Here is a 23,939-nt window from a genome sequence, read left to right as displayed (position 1 = left end):
CGGCACAGTTCCGCAGCACTTCTTGTTCCCCGGCTGCTCCCTCCGGCCCCGGCTGGTCCCCGCTGTCGTGCAGCGGAGGTCGGCGTCCCGCCCGCTGAGCGCAACGTGCAATAGCTGGCAGGTCGGTCCCCGCTTCATTTAGGCTTAAAAAATAGCTACTCTGGTGTGCAACGCAAAATTTGCCTCAAAGTTAAGTTTGCCCCAAATCGAAGCTGTTAGCGTGAGCATTGGGAGCGCTAGTCAGCCCTCATGCCACACGGGTACGCAATAAGCTGTGTTGACATCATCACGTTCTTCCTGGCGCGGTGGCACAGCCGCAGCAGACCTGCCGTGACAGTTGTTCACGGTGACATTTTAGCGCGGTTTCCATAAACTGACAGTGACAATGTTTAGTTTCATTTTAACACTGTGCTTTTACTTACACTGACATTGCAATATGATTGTAGTGACAAGTTGAAGGCTGATACAAAAGAAGTGGGAAACAACATAATTATAAAGCAGTAGCACAGAACAATAATTCCAAATTTTGTCTCTCACTTGATGTGCCTGGATATTGCGGCTTAGGTTTGTATTCTGGTATCTCAGTTTCACGACGAGTTTTAGCTTCTGTACTCTAACTTGGCAGTAGAGTTGATAAGACAGACATTCTCAGGCTATTGTGATCTTTCTTTAATTATTTTTTTTTAAAAGCTTTTATGGGCTTCCTGTCTCTTGCTTATGTTATTTGCTTGTTTATAACTCTGTATGTAAGTTGGAATGTATTGTACTTCCATTTCCTAATGTTCATTGGGATCTTTGTTTTAATCCATACATGCAGTTTGTTTGGTCACAGGTTGTTCCTTTAATCTTGCCTTATGAAAATAATCTTGAATTTCTGCAGGTCCCTAAGCTTGCCTTGTAACATAGCGGTTGCGTCGCATCCGGGGTGGTCTCTGCAGCGCTCCTCGAGCTGTGTGTTCAGGTTTGATAAATGTAGCCGTTACTGGTAAATGGGCATTAGCTCTTTCAGAGCCTTGAGGAGCAGAACTGGGAAGTCGGATGCTGATGGTTACCTCTTCACCTCCGTCGCTCGGGGGAATAGAGAAGTTTATTTCTCGTGGTCCAAGCTGGTGCTGAATGGAGGAAGGAAGAACCTTATTTAAAACGACTGCTACCGGATTATTTAAACTTGATGTGTCAAACCTGAGTTTGAATCTGTTAGAGTAAATTTACCTGGGGAAGGCCAAACTCAAGGCTTTCCTTTCCATTAAAGCCCCGGCAGAGCGGGGGCTGAAAATACCTGCGTCGTAGGGTAGATCTTAAGGAACTAAAATAATGTGGTGTGTGGTTTTTTTTCCGGTGCAAAGTGCATATTTAGATGCGTATCATTCTTCCCACCTGGCTGGGCCCCATTCCAGCAGCGCAGATAACGCGGTGGAAAGCAGAATTCAAACGGTACGTGATTTGTATGGGCTGTACTAACAGTCTGGTGTGATGCTGCGCCGTTGTTCTATGTGGGTGTGATGGAACTGATTTAACTGAGTCAGAACGCTCTTCCCTCTGAAGCAGTCCAAGAACAAATGCGTCCATGCTACGTATCCTAGAAAGTCTGTTAGTTTTCAGCTGATTTTTGACTTAAGTTTCATGTGATTCAGAGAGCAAGAAATAGTTCAGGTCTGAGGGCATTTCTAATCACTTGTGACTCACAAGTCAAATTTGATGTTGACCTCTGAACTTATGCTACTTATGTTTGGGGAAAAGAACTTACCGAGTTCTTTCTCAGAGAAGTCTGGAACAATTTTGAGTCACTCTTCCAGCTGATTCATAATGCCTAAACTTGGATACAACTGATTTCCGTATGTACAACAGATGTTGAGTTCCTGTTTTAATGCTTGTAATAAAACTGTTCATGCAATTAAGCACTTATTTAAAAATTAGAGGGTGCGGGCAGTCGTGGTATCTTAGTTATGTATAGTGATGTGTAATTGTCACTCCTCAGCCTTAGATTTGGTAAGGTTTTGGTAAGGTCTGTGTATACACAACAAGAAAACTTTCATGCGCGTAACATTGTTTGATTTCATGCATTGCTTTTCTTTACTATGTGCCTGCGATTATCTAGTGCAAGGCTCTTGTTATATTCTAACATGTAGGTACAGAAATATACTTTCAAAATAACTTTTAGGATACCAATGCTTTTGGGGAGGACAACAGGCGTTGGTGTTGTGGTGATCCAGTAATATCCCTGGCTGGATGCTGGGGGATCGGGCTCGGGACGTGTTCCCAATCCAGGGGACTGCCTCCTGCGTTGCGGTTCAATAACTGGAGCTCACTGGTATCAGTGAAGGAGTAACATAGAAGCAAGAGATTAATTTGCAAGTACTTGTTTGCCTTTATCCCCTCAGCTTTTTAAAACAAAACAATAAAAAGCCCCAAAACCCCACTTAATTGTATGGCTGCGTTACATAGGGATGTAAAACTGTGACCATACTGTGGGCCTCGTTTTCTCATTTCTTGTAATGTATTTTTCCTTTCAAAAGAAGCCTGGTAGGTGGTTCTCTGGAAAGATTTACCCTCTTGAGAAAGTTCATTAAGACTGTCGTATAGTTTCTTGCATGGCTAATTTCCAACTCTCCATTAAACTTGACCTCCACAGCAGTAATTAGATATGCCTAATCAGAAAAGACTGTAAACTGAGAAAAGGTGAGGAGGCTTTCGTGTCTGTTGCAGGACCAACCTGTGCCTTAAAGCAAGAAGTTTGCAAACCCACAGATTACAGCTGTGCTGTTGTAGTATGAGCACGGTGTATTTGGGGCAATTGCCGCAATGCTTGCGTGCGCTGTTACGTGGCTGTCATGCAACAGGTATACTCAGTAACGAAGTGTTAGCTTTTAGCATAAGAAGGTTAACATGAACAAAAGTTATCCTCTTAGGATTAAAAGAGCGTCTAGCTTCTTAAAAAAAAGCAGTTACTGGCTGCTGCGTGCTGTTTATCTTCAGCTGAATAGAGTTGCAGAGGAGAGAGCAGGAATTGGTGTAAAAGCGAGAGGTGTCAGAGCGTGACACAGGACAGAATATACCAGAACCACCAGAGTGCCGTATTAACACCACGGTATTCGCACAACTCTACTGAATTGGTCACAAACAAATTTCTACAGTCTGTGGGCTTTGTTACCACTATTGGCTGTGGTTCAGCATTGATAAAAATAAAATTGAATGTACACTATGTGCGCTTTGTGGGAGGATTCTTTTGGTGCCAACGGAAGCATTGTCTGTTCGTCTTTGAAGAAATACAACATTTGCTACTAAGGAATGAAAATAGAATTTTCCTAAATTACACAAAAAGAGAAGTTATAAACCAAATGGCATCACTGTTGGTCTTAATGTGATGTAGGACACGCTTACACAAAATGTCTTTGCGCACTGAACGTCCTCAGCAGTATGCCCCCTAAGAATAAGGGGTTTTTTAGAGGATTTGATGTTAATTTAATGAAAGCACTTAGGCCAGTGTTTTGTTAGAAGCAAGGTTGACTACCCTTAATAAAAGTTAAATTATCGCTCCCTTGTTACTCTATTATAAGCAGATGACAATAGTGAATAATGAGATGGATGTTTCTTTCAGTTTTTCTTGCTAGAAAAAGGATTTAAACACCCTCTTATTTTCGAGCGGTATCATGGAAGGGAGTTGCAAGGAAAACCCAGCATGTTCCCTCAGTTGGCTCTTGGAGGCCTCTTGCAAAGACGCTGGGGTCTGGTGGCCTTTCACACCACCCTTGAGATGCCTCAGCTGGCGTGCAGGCAGCCATCGACCGCTCTCAAAACTAGCCCTGAGCAGCAGCGACCTCTCCGGGCAGGGTGTTTGGGACCATCTGGTGTTGGTGAATGTCAGAATTTCACCGTGTTGCTACAGGTTAGTTCTGGGATCTTCAGGAGCTTACTCGTTCATGGAAAAGGCTGCAAAATTAATTGGGCTCAGCCATTCTGTTGTTATAAAATAACTTTTTGGCTTATGACATTTATAAAAAAGCCACGGTATCATAGCAGGCTTACTTCTGCTAGCAAGGGGAGGAGTACTTGTTGTCTCTGTTTTGCTTTGGAGCATGAGTGGCCGCTGCAAAGATCAGTGGATGCAGAGCTGTCTCCAGCAGGTGATCCAGGAGCTCCCACAGAAGCCTTTGGTCACCGTGCTGTTTATCACACCACCGTACCTTGGGTTTCCCGGTGTCTTCTGAACATGGGAATAGTGCTAGTGTCGAGGAAGCTTTGCACGTCTGTTCTGGAGGACGTTAAGCTCAGAAGCTTTTATCTTGGGTTTGGAAGATCTCTGAATCTTACCTGGGGAGAATGGTGTTTAACTGGAGTGTCAGAAAGGTTGAGATGCAGAATCTCCGCTCTGCTATCCTTCTAGTTCTCTCTAGAGTGGCAGGGATCATCAGAGTCCCAGGGCACATACCAATCTCTTTGAAATAATAATCATTCCCGATTCCAAACTGGCACACGTGTAAATAGCTAGTTTTACTTTAATCAGCAGAAAATATGCTTTGCCAACTCTGAATGCTGCTGTAGTAAGAACTGATCTGGCTATGGTGCCTTTATAATGGGAAGTGTGCATAGAGGGACGGCAACCGCTTCTTCAGACACCAGGGAGAAAAGTTAACTGCATATAAAGTGCAGGATTTTAATGTAATTGTCTGGGGGGAAAATGTGCATATGTGAGTTGGAGGGCTTTAAAAAAAAAAAAAAAAAAAAGCTGTTCTTTAGTATAAAAACTGCTGTACTGTGACCTCATCTCTACCAAACTGTTGCAGTATTATTCTCCACAGATGATGAATTTCTGAGCCAGTAAGTCACTCTTCATTTCTTTCAAATCTAGACCTCTACAGATCTCTGCTGTTTATGCTCTGAAAGGCTCTAGGACTCCACGCTGTAGATCACATCAATCTGCAGCCAGTGGGTTTTTCTAGATGTGTAGTTAATCAGGAACTGGTTATTTCCCAGTCCTCTTCCTGCAAATACATTACATAGGCACTCGGAGTTCCTTTTGGACAGCTGAGAATTGAGTAATAGCAAGGGGTTTTTCACATCAGAATAATGATGAGGGGAAAATGGATGAGAGTTTCAGAGAAAGCGTGAAAATGTTGTCTTGAACGCAGCAGTCCAAGCACATCCCTAGCTCACTCCAACGTTACGAGCATTAGGAGCCTCAACAAAATGCTGAGCAGCTCTTGGGTTTTGGGCTTAACGAACACTTGTTACTTAGGTCTTTGTTCTTTTGAGAAATTACACCTGTTTCCACATTATTTTCTGCTGATTGGCTTCTCCAGATTGCTTTTGGTCTGGACAAGTAAGTCACAAAACTGGGAAGAGGCTACCTTGCAAAACTTCACCGGTAAGAAGACTTCCCATAGACCAAGCTGATGCTGGCTGACGCCGTAAATTGTGCTGCCGCCGTGTGATGGATCCGCGCCCTGTGTCAGACAGAGAAAACCCGTTTGTATCGGGTACCGCCTTACGCGCTGGTGGCGAGGAAAAATGGAAGTAACTAAGGAAACCTTCTTGGCCCTGGGGTCCTGCTACAGCGAGAGACTAAATCCTGCCGCACAGAAACGGGTCCTGCAGGGTCTCGTTCGTGCGTAGGCGGCACTGGTTTGGGGTGGCGTTTCTGGTTTGGGCTGGGTTTCTTGGAGCCAAGGCTGGCGGTATCGTGTGGTCAGGTGCCAGCAGAAGCGGGATGTCTCCGGGGCACTGGTGCCCGCGAGCCCTCGGCTGGGCTGCAGGAGCACCTCCTGCGTTACTTTGGGGGAGGTGCTGTCCTCTGCTTTACGTAGGAGCAGGTACCGTAACGCAGCTCGTCGCTGTTCTGTGGCTGGTGTCTGGCTAGCGCTCCCCCTGTATACGAGGTGTACATTCTCTCAACCCTGCGTTGAAATGTTAAGGTTTGAGGTAAACCTGGGAAGGTCATTTTATCCGTTCCCTGACACTGCTGCCGCAGAAGTGTTGATGCGTTTATTTAATGATTTGCCTGCCGCTTCTGACAGATGGTTGTTTAGTCGTATGCATCCTGTGTGATGGAGCATCCCCAACTTTTTCTGACATCTTGCTCAGTTGTTTTGCTGTTCTTTTCTGCAGTTTATTCTGCATTGTTTGCTTAGTTGAATTGGAGTTACTGTTTGTTTCTTCATCGGTGCTTTATCATGTTACTGTTTCTGTACGCTTCGCATAACTTTTTTTTTTTTTTCTTGCGGTTGAAGACTGATTGCAGTGTATCGTCTTGGCTGTGTTCGAATGAGAAGTTTGGGGGGGAGGGCGGCGCCTGCGAGGCCATTGATCCCATCTTTATAACTTTGCCCTTTTAGCTAGGAACAGATTACTTGCGCCGTGGTTCGAGGTGGCACAGGCAGAATCAGAAGGACCAAACTTTGCATAAACCATTTATACTAAACGTTGGGAATGCTGGCGACATAAATCAACAACAATATCTATTACAAATTTATCACTTTATCAGTATTATCTTTGATAGAAGTGGTCTGAACACACGGGGAAGTGAACCGTACCTCGGGAAGTTTAGCCCTCTTGTAAATTAATTATTCAGGACACACAGAGCCTGGCCCCTTCAATGTATAGTAATTCTTTCTAGCCAGCATCCAGGACTTTAACTTCAGTGGCAATAATAAATAGGAAAAGTCTCAGGTGAAGGCGGTATTTCAAAGTAATTAATCATCTTCCCCTCGTGGTCCCTCCACCTCTCTCTTGGTTTTCTTTAACGAGGGAATTTCAGTAATAAATCTTTAATGATATATGTTAAGAATCCTGCATTAATTCTTGTCTGCTTATTTCTCTTTTTTGATGCTTTTATGTTGTATGGTGGGAAGTTAAAATGCATATAAAAGAAAAAACAGTTATAGAAAGGTGATAATTTGGCAGAGTCTCTGAAAGGTTGTTTCTTGGATGTTGACTGTCGTGGGGTACGTTTGCTAACAGGAATTGTCGGTTAACACCGGTCCGACTGTCGGAGGAATACTTAGATACAGTTGCACGGGAGAAGGTAAAGAAAAAGGTGACTTGTCTGCTCCTAAACTGGAGGTGAACGAGCAGTAATTCTGGGTTCCGTGGTGTGCAGGGGCCGTGGCACGTTGTGTGCCCGGCTGCTAGAGGCACGTGGGGGGCACGGCTCTGCACGCCGCTGTCGGCCGCTCCGGCGCAGCAGAGGGGATGTATCTTTAATTCTCGTTAGACGCGAGCAACCATCACGCCTATCGAATGTGACAGGGACAGATGTGACAGATCGGTTCTGACACACTTCCATACCACAAGTCCGTGGCTGGAGGTGACTGGTGTCCTTCCTCCGGTCCCGTCCCCGCTGCAGGACAGCACAACGACGCACGGATGAACCTCGCCATCGCCCTCACTGCTGCCAGGTACGGCGCTGCCACGGCCAATTACGCTGAAGTGCTGCGCTTGCTCAAGACGACAGACGCGGCCAGCGGGAAGGAGCGCGTGTGCGGCGTGCGCTGCAGGGACGTCCTAACAGGTGTGTGCACCCTGCTCGGGCGCGAGGGACGGCTTTCCGCAGCCGGACAGAAAGCACCGCGCCGCGGGAGAGCGTGCGCCCTTCCTTAAAGGACCGCAGAAATGGTGAGAGGAGGGAGGAGCGGGGACACTGCTGTTTGCAAATATCAATGGACCGACAAAGGAGCCATCTTCCCAGGGAGCGGCGGCATACCATTACCGTCAGTCATCTTTAACTTCTGTCAGGTTTTGCACTCAAATCCTAGTGTTTTGGCAGGGGAGACTAAGCTTTACATCCAAACCCTTCTGTCAGGCAAAGATGACGCTGTAAAATGCTACGTGCTGTACAGCAATGATCCCGTTTACCAAGTCTGCGGGTCGAGACTGAAATCTCTCCTCTGAGAGGCAGATTTCAGCTGAACTTCTACCCGCTCTACCTTCTTCTGCCCCTGCACAGAAGGTGGAATTTTACCGTAAAACATTTTCTTTCAGATCTGGTGTTACAGGAAAACTTCTGTTAATTTTTTAAAACCCATTCTAGCTGTTCTGTTCAGACAAGCGCGATGTTCTTTACAGTGAGTTAAGTTCATAGATAGATTAATAATAGAGAGTGTCAGTGAGTGAGCAGGAAAACAAATGGTGTATGTGATTGATACTGTTTTCTTTCACAGGGCAGGAATTTGATGTCAAAGCCAAATGTGTTATCAATGCTACGGGACCTTTCACAGACTCTGTGCGCAAAATGGATGATCAGGAAGTACCAAACATCTGTCAGCCAAGTGCAGGCGTGCATATTGTGATGCCTGGTTATTACAGGTAACGATACTCAAAGCCTACACCATTTGTTAACAATCTCTGCTGGTGCCTGTGATAAATAAGCTTGCAGAGACACATTTGTGGGTTTTATGGTAGTTTTGAATGCACGATTTGGGGTTTGTTTGGGGGGTTTTTTTGTGTGTGTGTTCTATTTTGTTTTTAAAGAGGATTCTGGCACTGTGCCGATTAGAACAACAATCTCATATATTGAGAAAAGACTGAAGTCTTGTAGCTCTTAGTTAAAACTCACCAAGGCAGAACTCCCGCTGACGCAGAAGCGCGTTTAGGCAGAGCATCTACAAGAAACTTGTGAAAGGCGCCTTTTTTTAATAATGAGTTTGAGTTGAGTGCACCGACTGCTCGTTCACCTCCCTTGAGAAAACAAGATGTGTATAAAACCTCCCAGAGAGGTTGCCACCTTCATACAAAAACTCTTGTCCTGTTAAATCTCAAACTCTCTACGCAATGACACTCTGCCACTGTCCTCTGCCACGTCACGACTCCGCTCTTAGTAAACACGAACGCAGCGTGGAGGCAATGTAAAAAGTAGTTGAAGATAAGACGATTAAATTCGGACACTGCTGCGAACACAAGCCCACCCTCCGGTGGTGGTGGTGGTGGAAGGGACGTGCCTCCCTCTGACCCTGTTGCAGAAGAGGTCCCCGTGCAGTCTGCCAGCGCGCTCTGCAGAATCCTGCTTCTTCACTTATTTGCTGCTGCAAAACCAAATCCCCTTCTACCGAGTAAGCCTTGTCAGTGGAAGCTCAAATATTACCTTTTGGTTTCTGAAGTCATTAGCATCCTAATGGAAATTCACATTTATAGACTTGCCCCAATTCTGTTGATACAGTGCACTTAGATTAATGCCTTCCATATCCTCATTGCACTCCTCTGTGAATGTAAATTTAGATTTCCAGTGCACAACATGTTGGTTTTGCCAGAGCTGTCCCAACAGGACATGACCGTAGACTGTAAAATTGAGGCATTTTTGGAAAAGTGTAAAATGACTCTTGCATTCTGTTCTTTTTTTGGCATCTTTCCGCATGAAAAATGGGAAAATGACCTGATAGCTGCTTTAAAGCACCAGCAATGTGGAGAAACGGGCTGTAATCCTAGGTCCCTCGTATACTGTGAGAAGCACGTGTGTGATTGACTTCATGGCCCTACAGCAAAGACATGTGAAGTTTGAAACCTTTGAATCACTTTGTAAATTCAAAGTAGAAGATGGCTTGACATGTATGAGGGCTCTAATTTATTTATTGTGTAATAACCCTAATAATTTTAATTGGAAACGTAGAGAATTCTTGTTCTCCGTGTTCCCCTGTGTATGTCAGCATGTGGGCATTACTTTCCTTGTAAAATAGTATCGACCCACGCGCTGCCTCCACAGTACAGCTGATTAGATAAAACAGGACTGAATTTCCTTGAAGTGGGATAGCTTAAACCAAGGAACTGGCTGCTAAATGGAAAATACTCGTGGTATTTAATCTTAGCTGTATCCCAGTGCCAAGGAATAATCCTCAGGAAGCAAAGATTGTCATTTCACTGCATCCGCTTGCCTTGTGGTAGATGTTTTATAGATTTTTGGCCCAGACTCTCACAAATGAAAATTTTATAACAAGTAGAGGTTTTTAGATATAAACATAGTTAAGATTTTGTAAAAGGAATGTTAACCCAACGCATGCATTTCCCATGGGTTTCTTACTCATTTATGTTCTTCATTAATAGTCCCGTTATTCCTCCTCTCATTAGTTCTATTTTTAGTATACGCATATCTATTCTAGTAGCTGCAGTGAGTCTCTTTCCTCCCTATTGTGTAAATATATTACCTGCTAAAATGAGAGAGGACACTTGTTTTTGATGGGAAACGCCTTATTTTAGACCTGTGGTGGTGGCTCTTCAGTTATCCATAAAAGATGGAACAAACAGCAATAGGGGATTGAGAGTGCGCTTCCCAGGATAGCCGGTTGTCATTAATTCAGTAAATTAATTGGCATATGGCGAACTGTTTCATCCTTTCTCATCATTTGCTGCGCAATCTGATTGAAAACATTTCAGTCCATAGGTGTTGTGGTGAAACTTAGTTTTAAGTCTTTACTTGTTTCTCTTCCTTATTTTTAACAGCTTTTATGAAATCACATTTTTAAAAAATCCATACTTTTGAGAAAATGTCTAAAGTTTTCTGGATATTCTGATACCATATATTAAATCTCTAGTTTCCTCTGTCTCTAAATCAATAGCTTTTTCATTTTAAAAAGTAATCATTTGTCTGACGTGATTTACCTTTCACAAACCTGTGTTGGCTTCCCCTATTAAATTGTACTTCTCCAACTGTATGCTTAAGCTGTCTATAAATATCATCTAAAAAATGTTCTAATATACATGCTATATATGAAATTTTCAGCTTCTCTTCTAGCCTTTCCAGATATTGAAAACTTACCTTCAGTAATCAGTTTAGACTTCCTAAAAATGAAATATTCAGTGATTCAGCTGCGGCTCTCTTCAGTAGGCAGCTCGCATCCAAGCAGGTCTTTGTCTACATCCAGCCGCTTGCGTTAGCGGTTGTTAGAGTTCCTGAGCGAGTCCCCTCCGGTGGTCCCTACCGCCGCCTAAAGGCATCCCGCCTGTCCCCCGCCGTGGGCTTCCCGTCTCCTCCTCCCGAGCTCAGGACCAGGTACAAAACCTGAGGACTGCTAAACTGACTGCGGATGCTTTTACAAGGACTTCCAGCACCTGAAACAAAAGTCAGCATCTTTCCTTATAATAAAAACGAAGGAGAAAAGGGGCGGCTTAAATGTTTTCCTATATAAAAGCTGTTTACTTTGAAATGTTCGTAGAAGCCTTTTGTTTTCTGAAATATAAGCAGAGCTATTTAAGTAGTAAGAATAACTGGGTTTGTACATGTGGATTTTTCAAAATTTTTTTTTCCACATTATACCAGGAAATATTTAGACATAAGTTAAAATTTCCTTTACGAAGAACTAGTGGTTTTCTTCATTTTACTATATCACGCTGTAGGACTGGCATAAATTAATAATAATAATAAAAAAAAAAATCTCTGGATACTAGCATCCAGTTAGTGGCTGTTACTCACTGTGGAGGTGCTATCTTTTGCCTGGTTTTCCCTCAAAACACAGTTCCCTGGTCAGGACCGCTGTAGTGGGAGCATTTGGGATATACTTCTTGGTCCGAATCCTTTGGGTGTTTGTTCCCGCTCAGTGGCGGGTGCAGTGTCACCGGGCGTTTGCTGTCTCAAGGCTCCCACGGGACTTGGGGTTTCAGTGTTGCTGTTCTGGGTTTTCTACTTTTTCTTTCTGCTACTAACCCTCGCCCCCTCCTGTGAGTGCAGGTTGTAGAAGTCATTGGGACTTCATCTGTCTTTACTCTTGTCCTCTGTTTAGCAGATAATTGCTGACTTGGGTCAATAGTATTTTGTATTTAAGTTTTCTTGTTACATACTTAGATTCATCAAAACAGAACTAGGGTTCTGTTCTTTAGTCAATGTTAATGTGCGTTCTGTTTCAGCCTTCCCTTTCCTTTGTGGCATAATATGTTATTGTCCATTTTTTGATTAAAAGCAGTTGTTCATTCCATAATGAGTTGCAGGTAATTGCTGTTTTAAAATTTCCAAATGTTTGTATATGAAATTCCAATGAGCAAGATTTTCAAGAGTGAACGGAGATGTGAGATGGAAATGTGAGATGCCAAAAGGCCCGATGGCTCGATTTAAGGTTGTGGTCTGCTAACTCACATAGAAATCAAACTCTAGTAATACCTGAGCATCACGTTCAAGGGCCTTATTGCTCAAAACTTCTGGGACTACCTTTTAAAGTCAGGTGATGGCCACGTGTGGAATCCGATTATTTATTTATTTTTAATTATTTGACCTAAGAACTAAGGTAATTTTCAAAGACTTTATCTGGGGTACCAGATGTGCAAGAACAGAATCCCTGGTGAAGCCTGACCAGTTTTGAACCATGTCCCCTCTTTATTTCAGCCCTGATAACATGGGTCTGCTTGACCCAGCCACCAGCGACGGTAGGGTGATTTTCTTCCTGCCGTGGGAGAAGATGACTATCGCAGGGACCACGGACAGCCCGACTGATGTTACTTCCCATCCGATACCGACAGAAGAAGACATAAACTTCATTTTGAATGAAGTACGCAACTACCTTAGCGTGGATGTTGAAGGTAACCCCTTGTCAGCTCTGTTTCCCTGGGAGGGTACTGATGGCTCTGAGGTGTTTCAGTAACTGCTGTCTGTCTGTCTCTGGGTGACAGAAGCGAGGTTTCGCAGAACTGCGACGGTTCGGTTGTACTTCAACACAAGTACATCAAAGAATTCACCTTCTCTTCTTGAAGGAAGAGCTGTTCTGACTTTTCCTGTGTCTTTGTTTTTATCTCCACTTTTTTAGGCACTTTATTCTTAGAATTTACTTTTCTTGACATGATAAATATCTAATGGTGTCAGTTTTCAGTGGGAGAGGAAAGTATAATGGGCAAAAAGGGGAATTTATAAAAATTACCTGGTGACAGTTGTTCCCTTCAGTAGCTGAGCTGAGAACACATTTGTTGTAAGATGCTGGCCTGCGTTGACTCAGTGCTGGTTTGCAGGAGACAGGCTTCTCTCCTTCACAGGGAGGGTTTGTTTTTTGGGGGTTGTTTTGTTTTGTTTTAAATCATTCTGTGAAAGCATTTGTATTTCTGTTATAGTAGCAGCATTAAAATAAATCTGAGAAGCACTCGGTCAGGAACATTGCGACATCCTTTGATTTAGGAAAACTTGCTGTCCGGAGATTGGAAGTGCTAGATGACTTGTTTCCTGAAGTGGATAATTACCAGCCCTGTATTGTATAAAGCTCAGGAAAAGTCTCTGGGAAACGTACCTTTAAGTTGCTTGAGCAGAAGTCGATATAAATAAGTGCGGAAGGCCAGACAGGTACCCGGTAGAGTTAAGCCTGTGAATAAGACAGAGGTTTTGCGAGGTATTTTACAGAAGTACATTATGAAGGGTTTAATTCTTCTGAATGAAACCTACCTAGGTGCACGCTGCTTTTCACATATGCAATTAGCAGTGTTTATAGATTGCTTGTTATTGAATTAACAACTGTGCTGGCCATATCAACTCACTGCAGACCTGCCTTTTTGCTGCCAGAGACAGTGCCAGGGTTATCAACTTACACAGGCTTGGATGTGTTCCAACTGTTTAATTATAGTGTCACGCATGCTGCTTTTTCTAGTTTCATTAGTTTATAAACGTAATATGGTATCTTATTTCTGTGATTAACACTTCATTTTGGCAGGTTAAACATGCTGGCAGAGCACCATTGATTTCTGAAATCTATTTTGTGTTCTTTGGGGATATTTTTACACCCTGTTACTGATTTTCAATTATCATTTATTTGAAAGTTGTATTAAAAAAAAAATGTTCCAACAACTTCAGCATAAAGCAAATCAGTCAATTTTTCTATTGCAAATTTAATAAGCAACAAAATTAATTTCATTAAATTCTCTTTTGGCCCCATGTTTTATATATTACAGAAGTGACTGTCGAGGCTGGGGTATTTTCCTACAGCTGTTAAGGGCTTTTGTGACTACTTGATGCCTTCAGGTTTTCTTCCTCCAAGTTTACGGAGAAGTCGGGGTTGGCTTTAGGCATACACCTGTAACTGGAGCCAGAGGAGTAGCGGGGGGGATGAAGTAAATGGCCATTTAGTCGGGGTGCTTGTGGAGTGGGACAGCGTTTCGGGAGCAGTGAGGAAGAGGAGAAGGCAGGGCTGGAAGAGGCGGTGGGTGGTGTAAGGGATGTGGACTTCTCCTGGGTGGCTTTTGACAAGGTGGCCCTCGGGTTGCTGTGCAGTAACAGGCGCTGGCCGGGGGCACAAGCTTTGGGGACATGCTGCACGACCACAACATTGGCAAGAAATTTTCTCCTTGTGCGTACGTGTAACTGCACTTCTGAGAAAGGCTGAGGATAAAGATCGCTGGTCAAGAGGAAGACTCGGAAAAATAACCCACAAGCTAGAGAGAAAGCTTTGAAATCCTAAAAGCAAATGTTACGCTCATGTGGAACAAACTTTGTTTTGGTTTCTAAAACATAGTGTAAGGGCTGTCCTGTCAGCACAAGCAAACAAGGAGAAGACTTGGTGCTGGGGAGGGGCATGTTTTGGTTTTGGTAGGGTTTGTTTTTTGGGTTTGGAGTTTTTTGAGCTGATCAGTGAGCTCGATGACTGCTTAATCTCTCTTGGTTGATCAGTTCCCAGGATATCTCTGTTCTGCTGGATTTTTAACCAGTGTGAAAAACAGACTTTTATTTTCTGGGCTAGAGAATATTCTTGATACCGATCAGGGCAGTGCTGTTTTTAATTCTGTAGCCCACCTTATTCCATTGCTTTGGAGAATCTTCTCCAGCTTTTTGAGTTGCTCAGCTAACAAGCATGGTGTGGTGCAGCCCTTGTTTCACAGCGCGTGTCTACTCGGAGGCGGTGCCACAAAGACCGCGGGAGGGATATGAGGTAAGTACCCATCAGTTCCTGCCTGACTCTGGCTGATCTTTGGTTCCACACAGTGAGAAGAGGAGACGTGTTGGCAGCGTGGAGTGGCATTCGTCCTCTGGTCACAGACCCCAACTCCAAAGACACGCAGTCGATATCCCGGAATCACGTCGTTACCGTTAGCGATAGTGGCCTTGTCACGATAGCAGGTACTGGAAGTTCTCTTAAAGTATAGCTTTGTTGGGCTTCCCCAGTGTATTTTATTAAAAACTTTTCCTGTTACAGGATAATCCTTCGTGTTCCTATAACCAGATAATGATCTGTCAGTGGTAGCATGACTGGCTTGTTGGAGCAATAATATAATGTGTGATAAAAAACATAGTACGTACCAACTTTGTGTTCCGCTTCCCTTCCCCACATAAAGAGGTAAACGTGTGGTTACAGGTGGGAAGTGGACAACCTACCGTGCCATGGCGCAGGACACCATTGACGCAGCTATTCAGGCGCATGATCTGAAGGCAGGTTCCAGTAAGACCATTGGCCTGCAGCTGCAGGGGGCTGAGGACTGGAGTCCCACTCTCTACATTAGGTTGGTCCAAGACTATGGACTTGAAAGTGAGGTGAGTCATGGTTTCTGTTGATGCTCTGACGTTTCTGTTGGAGGGCTTTGTTTTCCCACTAAATCTAGTGCCAGCGTAACTTGTACAGAGGTCTGTTGAGCCTGATAAGAGCTTGTTATCTGGCCAGGGCAAAGAGAGTTTTAACAAAAATAAATTCTAGTAATTGTTGGTTTCTTCCCTTTTCCCTTCCTCCTAATCCCGACTGTTTTCCACTTTAAAATGTTATGACATGCTGGGGTCTGTCTTCTTTTGAGCCCAACAAAATGCACTTCAGATGTGATCACAGTGTAGCAGAGGAGTCGGAGCGTCGTTAGTCACAGTTACACTGATGCGGACGCGGTGGTGTCAGTGCTGGTCTAACCCATTCACAGCACAAGTAGCTTCCTCCCACGCAATCAAAATCTAATGCCCTCTTCAGCCTATCTGTTATTGGTGATAAGAGAATTGACAAGAAAAATGTGTGTATATTTGATGTGCTTTCAGAAGCCTATCCAATTTGTTTTCCACTCCGTAGGTGGCTCAGCATCTAGCTTCAACATATGGTGACAAGGCTTTTGAGGTGGCCAAAATAGCCCAAGTTACAGGAAAGAGGTGGCCTATCGTTGGAAAACGTCTTGTATCTGAATTTCCTTATATTGAAGCTGAGGTATGTGGAAAAACTGCATAATGTTCTTTGATTCTCTCCTTGGGATAAGCAGGTTCTAGAGCAGGTGTGTCTCGCTCTGTAAAACATCTCCATAAGCCCCTTCCTTTGGTGAGGTCCAGATCTTTTTCTGTTCTTGTTTTTCCCTTTCCCCGGAGCATGCTTAATTTTATGTTTATATAGAACATATTAATAAATTTGTGTTTAATTAAATATTTATAATTATATAATGTCTGGTTTTTTATTTCATATATACACGTTTGATCCCAGATGCATTTTAGAAAATATTCCAAGGGAAAGGGAGCTTTTCAGACCCTTCTCTTGGTTGGGAGCTAGTTAGAGAAAGTTCATTTTGTATAGCCAGCCCAGCAGCGTGGTTTGTGGTGCTAAACGTAATTTCCAACGATGCCTGTCTACTTTCTCATCTGCATTTCTTCCTCTGGTCTTACTGTTCTAGGTTGTCTATGGTGTGAAGGAGTACGCCCGCACGGCGGTGGATATGATTTCCCGACGTACTCGCTTGGCCTTTCTGAACGTGCAGGCTGCAGAGGAAGCCCTGCCGAGAATCGTAGATATAATGGGGAAAGAACTTAACTGGAGTGAGCAGAAAAAAAAGGTACAAAGGGCCTTTTTCTTCGGAAACTGTTCTGCTTTTCTTAAATAGTTTCCATGTTAATGATCTAAACTAGTTGAATAGAAAACTTCAAGTGATGCTTGCTTCCTGAGAGAATGATTCACTTGGCGTATTTCATTATAGAGACTTTATCAAAATAGCTGTGAAATGAGTTGGCGTTGGCCGGGGCGTGGAGGGGAAAGTGAAGTTTTGTATCCTGTTGTTCCCCTACTTTAAAAATGAATGGCATTACTATCCTATTCCTGTTCAAATGTTTTGTTTGCTGATACTTTTCAACAGATCGGCCTCAGAAAAGGAGGATCTTGTAATCTGTGACACTCCTTTTTGTCCACTGTATCTTTTGAAAAGTGGTGATACCGGGTTTGCACCATTCTCTGGCCTAAACTGGTGTTCTGTTGGGTTCCTTTCCCCCCGTGGGTCTGTGCTCGGACATCCAGTGCGGGACCCGCCGTGCTTTACTTGCGGTGTTGCTATCAGGCTTCTCTCTCCAAGCTGGGCTCTGTGTGCCCGCTCTGTAGTAAGCAAACTGCGGTCAGATGACGTACCCTGATGAAGGCATCTGCTGTGCATGCGCCGAATTGCACCCTACAGCCCTGTTTAGATCTCCACAAACTGTCGGGAGTACCTTGGATAACTAGCTTGCTTACTGACGTGAATCCCGCCCCTTCGGAACTATCCCATCCTGTCGGTTACCAGTGATCGCGTCGTTCTCTTGCCATGAAAAGATAAATGCCCAGAATGCTGAGGCTGTGCTCGTAATGCTGTCCAGAGTACGGTGGAGGAAAGGCAGCGCAGGGCGTGCTGTACCCTGATGGGACACACGTTTGGGACTTCCTTCGCCCTGAAGCACCCAGAGCCTGCGAATGCTCACCTAGCTCCTCCACTCCAAAGGGGATGGGCAGTTTCCCCTGGACTGTTCACGAAACCTTTCAGCCAGTTAGAAGGTTGGTTAAAATTCTGGAAGGAGCTCATCTGAATCACCGGGGTCTCCTTTGGAAAAGTTTCCTTTCCTTTCACACGAGGCTGAACCCCCCTGAGTTATGGAGCATCTCCTCTGTAACCAGGCTTGGGCCGTTTTGAAGCGCTATGTCTTTACAGCATCCTTGCGTGTGCTGTGTTTCAGCCTGACGGACGAGGCAATTCAACGCCTATCCAGAAGAGCGTTCTTTAATTTAGATGTCATAGTAAGACCATTAAGTAAGTCTTTTTTTGTTTGGGCCTTTAAGGCGAACTTGTGTGCTTATATTGAAGTATGCAAGAGTAGCCTGGTGTAGTTCAGTTGGTCTCCTAATACGCCTTCACGAACAAGTCTCCGCCAGATGAAGCGGCTTGTATGTGCGTGCCCAGGAATCTGCTGCTGCTGCCGCAGCCGTTACGTAGCATGCTTACTCTTGTTCGTTAACTTGCAGCGCAGACTATTTCGTATCGGTGCCCGTGTGGCAGATGCTTGTTTCGCTCTCAGACCGTGTGTGGTGTACCCATCGCTGTAGAAAGAACTGTTCTGCAGTACTTTAGGTATGGCAGGCGTTTGTCACTTATGAAAAAACTGGCCTATGGAAGACCTTGTGCTGAATTTTCAGGTAATAAATTAATTTTACTACCATCAAGAAAGCAAATTTAAAACATAAAGAACCTGCCTGGTGTCGAGCCTCCTGATTTTTTTGCAGATTTTAGACAGTCAGGTGAAACATTGCGCTAAGATATCAGCTGTGAGTTAAATGGCATTTCGTAGGCCTGACCTGCCAGCGCCGCTCTTCGTGAGTAGGTAGATACCGTGTGTCTGACCGAAGGCGTGCTACAGTCCTGACAGCATTTACACACTTCATGTCTCTTTTCAAGACTAGAAAGTGCCTAAGCTTAACTTGTGTTTTTAAATACTTTTCAGCTACCATCTGCTTAATTTTTGGACCTTTGGTAAATTCTAGTAAAGGGGAAGAAGTTAATAAATACTACATTAGAAATAATTGCATAAGAACTTGCTGTTCCTCAGGTATGCGGTTTTTCCCTTGTTTTCTTGTAGGAAGAATTTGAAGCTGCTAAAAAATTTCTCTATTATGAAATGGGCTACAAAGTAAAATCAGATCAATTAACAGACAGCTCTGAAATCAGTCTAGTGCCTTCAGATATTGAAAGGTAAGTAAAGTAAAAGAGTTCCTGTGCTGCTAGGAATTAATACCTGTCATTCTTCTGAGTGCGGTTTTCCCCACTGATAATCCTTATCTTGCAGGTACAAGAAGCGATTCCACATGTTTGACAAGGACAAGAAAGGGTTTATTACTATACTGGATGTGCAGCGTGTCTTGGAGGTAACGTTTTCTTGTGTTCTTCTAGTTTCCTTCCTAAGCCTCTTATCTAAATTTCAGAGTGTGGCACAAATAGCGCTGAACAATCCGGTTGACATACTTCTGTGCTCTCTTTTGTCTAGAGCATCAGTGTGCAAATTGCTGAAAATACACTTCACGAAATTCTGAATGAAGTGGATCTGAACAAAAATGGACAGGTTGAGCTGAATGAGTTTTTGCAGGTAGGTGTGTCTCTGTTACAAGAGAAGCTGTAACTTTAATGAACAAAGGCCTATATAGGTGTTTCATCCCCCCCCCTCCTTTGCTGAAGGGCTGGCTCAGATAGTAGGTGAGCGTTACTTGGGTAAACACTGCAGTGTCGATGCTGTTGCCAGATCACAAGATAAGCGGCACAAAGAGCCATCCTCAAGCAACTTTGAAATTTGAGGATTTTTTTCTTGTGCAGAAACAGACCCAAAGAACAGGTCTAATTTACGAAGTATACCACAATACAGACCTGAATTTGGCTTTTTTAAGACAGAAATGCTGTTTGAATGTATTCGAAATGATACAGTTGTCCATTGGAAGGTATATGGCATGGTTACACGCACGGACATTTATCTGGGTCTGTTAAGTGATTAGTAGTTTCTAAACTATTTTGAGTAGTTTAAAGAATGAGCTTGTGGTTAAAGCACATCCAGTCCATATAATCCCATTTGAACTCCTGGACTGGCTAACATTGTCTCAGTTTGTACAAAAGAAGTTATATCGACAGCCCATACATCTGCTTTTTACAGGGCTTTAAAATAAAAAGGCGGCTGCTGCTGAAAGGTTTGTTTGCCCAGCCTCTCTTGCATATGCAGTTTGCCAGGCAGCTTTGTTTTCGTAGAGTCTTTCTTGGTGTGGTATTTCAAGTGACTGCCATGTCTTTCCTGCATGGTGGCAATGATGAATGCCGAACATGAGATAAATTAATGCTGGGGATTTTGGTCAATGTCAGCCCTTTCTTCACTGTGTCAAGTTAAACAAACAAGATCAAGGCAAAGGAAATGGTAATTGTCTCTCTCGAGATGAGCTGTAGATAAGAGCAGCATTGTTGAATCTAAATGCAGGAAATTTTCACAGGTTGTGTCCAGCATTAGAAAAAAGGACTATTTATTTGCCTAGAATGCAGCAATTTAGCCGAGTAACTGAAATGCACTTGGGGGAAGGGGAAAATACACCCCAAACAAACCATGAGGGGAAAGAAGAAACAGTGACTTTGGGAGTTTATGCTTATGTATTCAAATGTAAGAGAAAATCACCGCTGCTTTTCTGGCTGTTGAAGAGGGTGTCCCTCTTACATCCCTTTGGATGTGAAAACTTTTAATTGGAGGAGAACCCACCATTTACTGTAAGGGCTGTGTTAAACTATAACTTGGTTAGTTTGGATACATTGTGGTTAAGAAGGTGAAACAACTAGTAATTACCTCTTCTGTGGATTTTTTGGTGGCTTTCTGGGGTTTTTGCCTTCCTGTGCTGAATACCCTCATTAGGGGTTGCCTGCCCTAAGCCATAGTATCTGTGAAATATAAAAGGCAAGTCACTGCTGTGGTGTGGTTTCACAGTTACTCTTGTAAAATTGGGTAATGCTGTGGCTGCTGGCTTCTCGTATAGGTTTCAGAATGCAATGCAAACGCTTCACACCGGGGACTGGCACCGCAGCAGCCATCGCTTGTGCCGGTGCACCTCCCTCTGCAGAGGCAGGGAGCAGCACAGGGAGCTGCTGCGTAGCCAAGTGCGAAGTAGGAAGTGTGGTAATAAAATTAACAGGAGGTTTCCATGGAAGGAACAAAATACATTAAATGTTTGTTTAATTTTTTTAATGGATCTGTTAAGTCAGTTCCCAATACTTTTGTGTTTGCTTTCTGAAAACTTTCAAGTAATTGCATTTTACCGCAGAATGCTTCTGGAAAGCCATGTGCAAATATTTGTGGACGTTTATATTAGAATATAGGAACACGCTGTACCAGGGTGTGCGTAGCTCTCCAGGTGGGGAGCAGAGCAACGCCAAGTGCTTTCGTTTGGCCAACTGCAGATTGCCAAAGTAGCTCAAACAACAGCCTGTGAGAGCTGGTCCCGGCAGACCCCGTGCTTACGGGTGTTCCACGACGGGGAGCGCACCGCGCCGATCGGGCTCAGCGCGAACAGGTCGCTGCAGCGCGGCAGAGCCGTGGCAGCCTGTCGGCACACCGAAGCTGTCTTACAGTGTGGCCGTTCTTCTGAAGGCAGAAGCCTAGTGCTGCTGTCACGCTCAAGAAAGGAGGGGGACCTTGAGAACTGGCTTTGGTATCTAAAGGCAAAAAAACCCCCGTGTTAAATCAGGAGGAAGCTTTTTTCCCAACAGCAGATTTCCTTTGGGCTCCTGACAGACCCACGAACCAGAAACTCTCGTTCTCGCGGCGGTGCCACAGGATCAGCCGTCTTTTTTGTGGTCGCTTCCCCAAAGAGCGTGCAGACAGACACAGGACCGGTGGTGGAGAGTATGGCCAAGCGCGGTGGTGGGGTGCGCGGGCGATGCCTCTCCTCTTGGGGCCTCCCTGCCTGTGCGTAGGGATCGCCCAGGGAGCAGGGAGGGACAGCAACAAGCCCGAGCGATGGTGGGCTTCCCTTGCTGGCCGTAGCTACTGCTCTCACTGCTGCTGGTCCTCACCTTCCCCCTCCGTCATCTGCCTCGCCCCAGGGCTGTCAAAATGCCTTCAGAACGCGGGGAGGATTTTCCAGCTGCGTGCAGCACGGGGTTCCCTTCTGTCCTTCCAGCTTTGACGGGCCTGGTACCACATTTGCATAGGTCCAGCTGCAGATGTAATTAATAGATTTTCCTATGGAAGGGAAGAAATCGCAAGGATTCTTAGCGCTCCATGAGAGTAAGAAATTGCATTTTGTAAGTGCCGATTGCTTTCCATAGTAGTCTTTGACAAGCTGACTGCATGTAATTTCAAGTCTAATGCTCACTTTATCCATGGGATAAAAAAGAATTAACTAAAATCTTAGCACTAGTGTGTGTTCGTTAAGATAGAGCTGAGTCCAGTTTCAAGGACTTAAAGGCAAATTAGTTTTAAAAGTCTATAAAGGAATTTGGATTTGAAAGAATTGTGGAAGTCAAGTACACTCTCTCTACAAAGAAGGGCACGTGAATGAAAAAGGCTGTGGTCAGGGGTCAGCGGTACATCAGGGATGGTGTTCTTCCAGTAGTTCCATCTCTCAGATATTTAAAAAAAAAAAAAGGCACTTGTGAAATAGATGAGTTCTGCATACTTAAATGTCACTGAAACCCCTGGCGTGGATGGTGCCTGCACCATTATTGCCAAACGGATTGTATTTGGTGGTGCTCCTCTTCCTGCCACCCATGCCTTGCCAAAGCCTTCCCTGATATTTCTGGAAAATGTAGATGAGCTTTGAGGTGAAGTCTTTGAAACCATGCAGCGGTTTTGCTTTACATATGGAAAAACCAGTTCTGTGTATTCGTTAATTATGTTGTCCAAGAGCCAGCAGCAAGTGTTAACTCGGCCATCGTGGTGTCTCGCAGGGACTGTCACCACAGTTACCGGCTGTCCCTCTGCCTGCTTGCTGAGGGCTTTCCCGGGGGGCTGTACCCTCCACCTTCGTTCTTTGTCTTGCAAACGAGGTAATGGGATGCTGTCCCTGTTGTGTCCTCAGCTGATGAGTGCCATTCAGAAGGGCCATGTGTCTGGAAGCCGGCTGGCTGTGCTCATGAAGACTGCCGAGGAGAACCTGCGTCAGAGGGTGGTGATTCCGGTGGACCGGAGCGGTGGCGGGCTGTGAGTCCAAACACAACGCCTGCTCGCAGCCACAGCTAACGGAGACGCGGAGCTGCGCCTCTCTGCTGAAAAACATTCCAGTGCTGCTGATTGTCCTTGCTTGTTCAAGATGACCGGCATCCGTCCATCGGTGTAGTCCTTACAAAAACACATCGGTGCGTTTGTTTTCATTGTTAATGGTTTTCTGTACGGCTCTGAATGCTCCGGTATGTGGCCTTTTGGATTGGGTATTCTTTAGACACAGGAGCTTACTAACAAGATTCAGGAATACAGTCTGGAAAGATTTGGGTGCATGCACAAGCACATGTGCACACACTGCCTTGTTCCTTAACTTTTATATCACCTTTACCTTTAAAGAAAACAATGCTCAGAAAGTGAATCCTGCCTTTAAATGCATTGCTTTGAGTTTTGCAAATACGCATTTAGAGTTTGAAAGCTGCTGCTCTGTTCCCCTCACCAGAGAGGGAAAGCCGATGTCCTGGACTGGAGATGGTATCGCAAAAGGAACAAACCCGACGCTTCCGGAGGCAGGGATTGCGGCGGCGAACTGCCATCAGCCTTCCGTGGGTGCTTGGGTTTGCTCCGTTCTTTCAGTGATACCAGCACTTGGCCAGACAAAAATATCAGCAGTATGATGCTGGAAAACTACAAGACATCTTGATTAATCACCCAAGCTAATAATTCAGTTAAAAGCTAGGGGACAGCTTTCCTTTCTCCCACATTAATAAAAACAAGCTTCCTTTAATAAATAGCGTTGTCGAGCAGGTGCTGTTTTATGCTGTGAGGTGTTTCATACTGCTTCCAGTTTTGGACAAACACTGATGACATGTAGAATATGGCAAATTTTGATAGCGTAAGTCTTAATTGTTTATTAAAAAATTCTCAAACACAAAGTGAAACAATGAAATTTGTTTTGCATTCCACTAACTTTTCTATAAAAGTGAAAGGGCTATTTTTGCGCAGATTAGTGAAAAGAAAAAAAAATTCGGACCACTCACTTGAGCTGTTTTCAAGAATGTCGTATGTGGCTATTTGCCTTTCGGTTGTTAGATGCACTAGGCTCGAGAGCGGATGGAAGATTTCTGCCTAATGCAGAACAAGGAAGGGAAAAACATAAGAACGCTTTAGTGATGTATTTGTCATT

General features: G+C 44.3%; 1 protein-coding gene across 2 annotated transcripts in view; it reads left to right on the top strand.

The window, feature by feature from the left end:
• GPD2 (glycerol-3-phosphate dehydrogenase 2) overlaps positions 1-23,688 on the top strand; it is a 58,649-nt gene extending 34,961 nt beyond the window's left edge. For both annotated transcript variants that reach the window (XM_054829728.1, XM_054829729.1), the window contains exons 7-17: positions 7,343-7,507; positions 8,157-8,301; positions 12,299-12,492; positions 14,870-15,004; positions 15,240-15,415; positions 15,930-16,061; positions 16,516-16,674; positions 18,713-18,825; positions 18,920-18,998; positions 19,118-19,216; positions 22,674-23,688. In XM_054829728.1, coding sequence (XP_054685703.1) covers positions 7,343-7,507; positions 8,157-8,301; positions 12,299-12,492; positions 14,870-15,004; positions 15,240-15,415; positions 15,930-16,061; positions 16,516-16,674; positions 18,713-18,825; positions 18,920-18,998; positions 19,118-19,216; positions 22,674-22,799 — 1,523 coding nt within the window. In that variant the 3' untranslated portion in view covers positions 22,800-23,688. The remainder of the gene's footprint in view (positions 1-7,342; positions 7,508-8,156; positions 8,302-12,298; positions 12,493-14,869; positions 15,005-15,239; positions 15,416-15,929; positions 16,062-16,515; positions 16,675-18,712; positions 18,826-18,919; positions 18,999-19,117; positions 19,217-22,673) is intronic.
• The last annotated feature ends 251 nt before the right edge of the window (positions 23,689-23,939 follow it).

Source organism: Grus americana, chromosome 6, assembly GCF_028858705.1.
Source record: "Grus americana isolate bGruAme1 chromosome 6, bGruAme1.mat, whole genome shotgun sequence".
Taxonomy (NCBI): domain Eukaryota; kingdom Metazoa; phylum Chordata; class Aves; order Gruiformes; family Gruidae; genus Grus; species Grus americana.
This window is presented reverse-complemented; position numbering and strand designations above follow the sequence as displayed.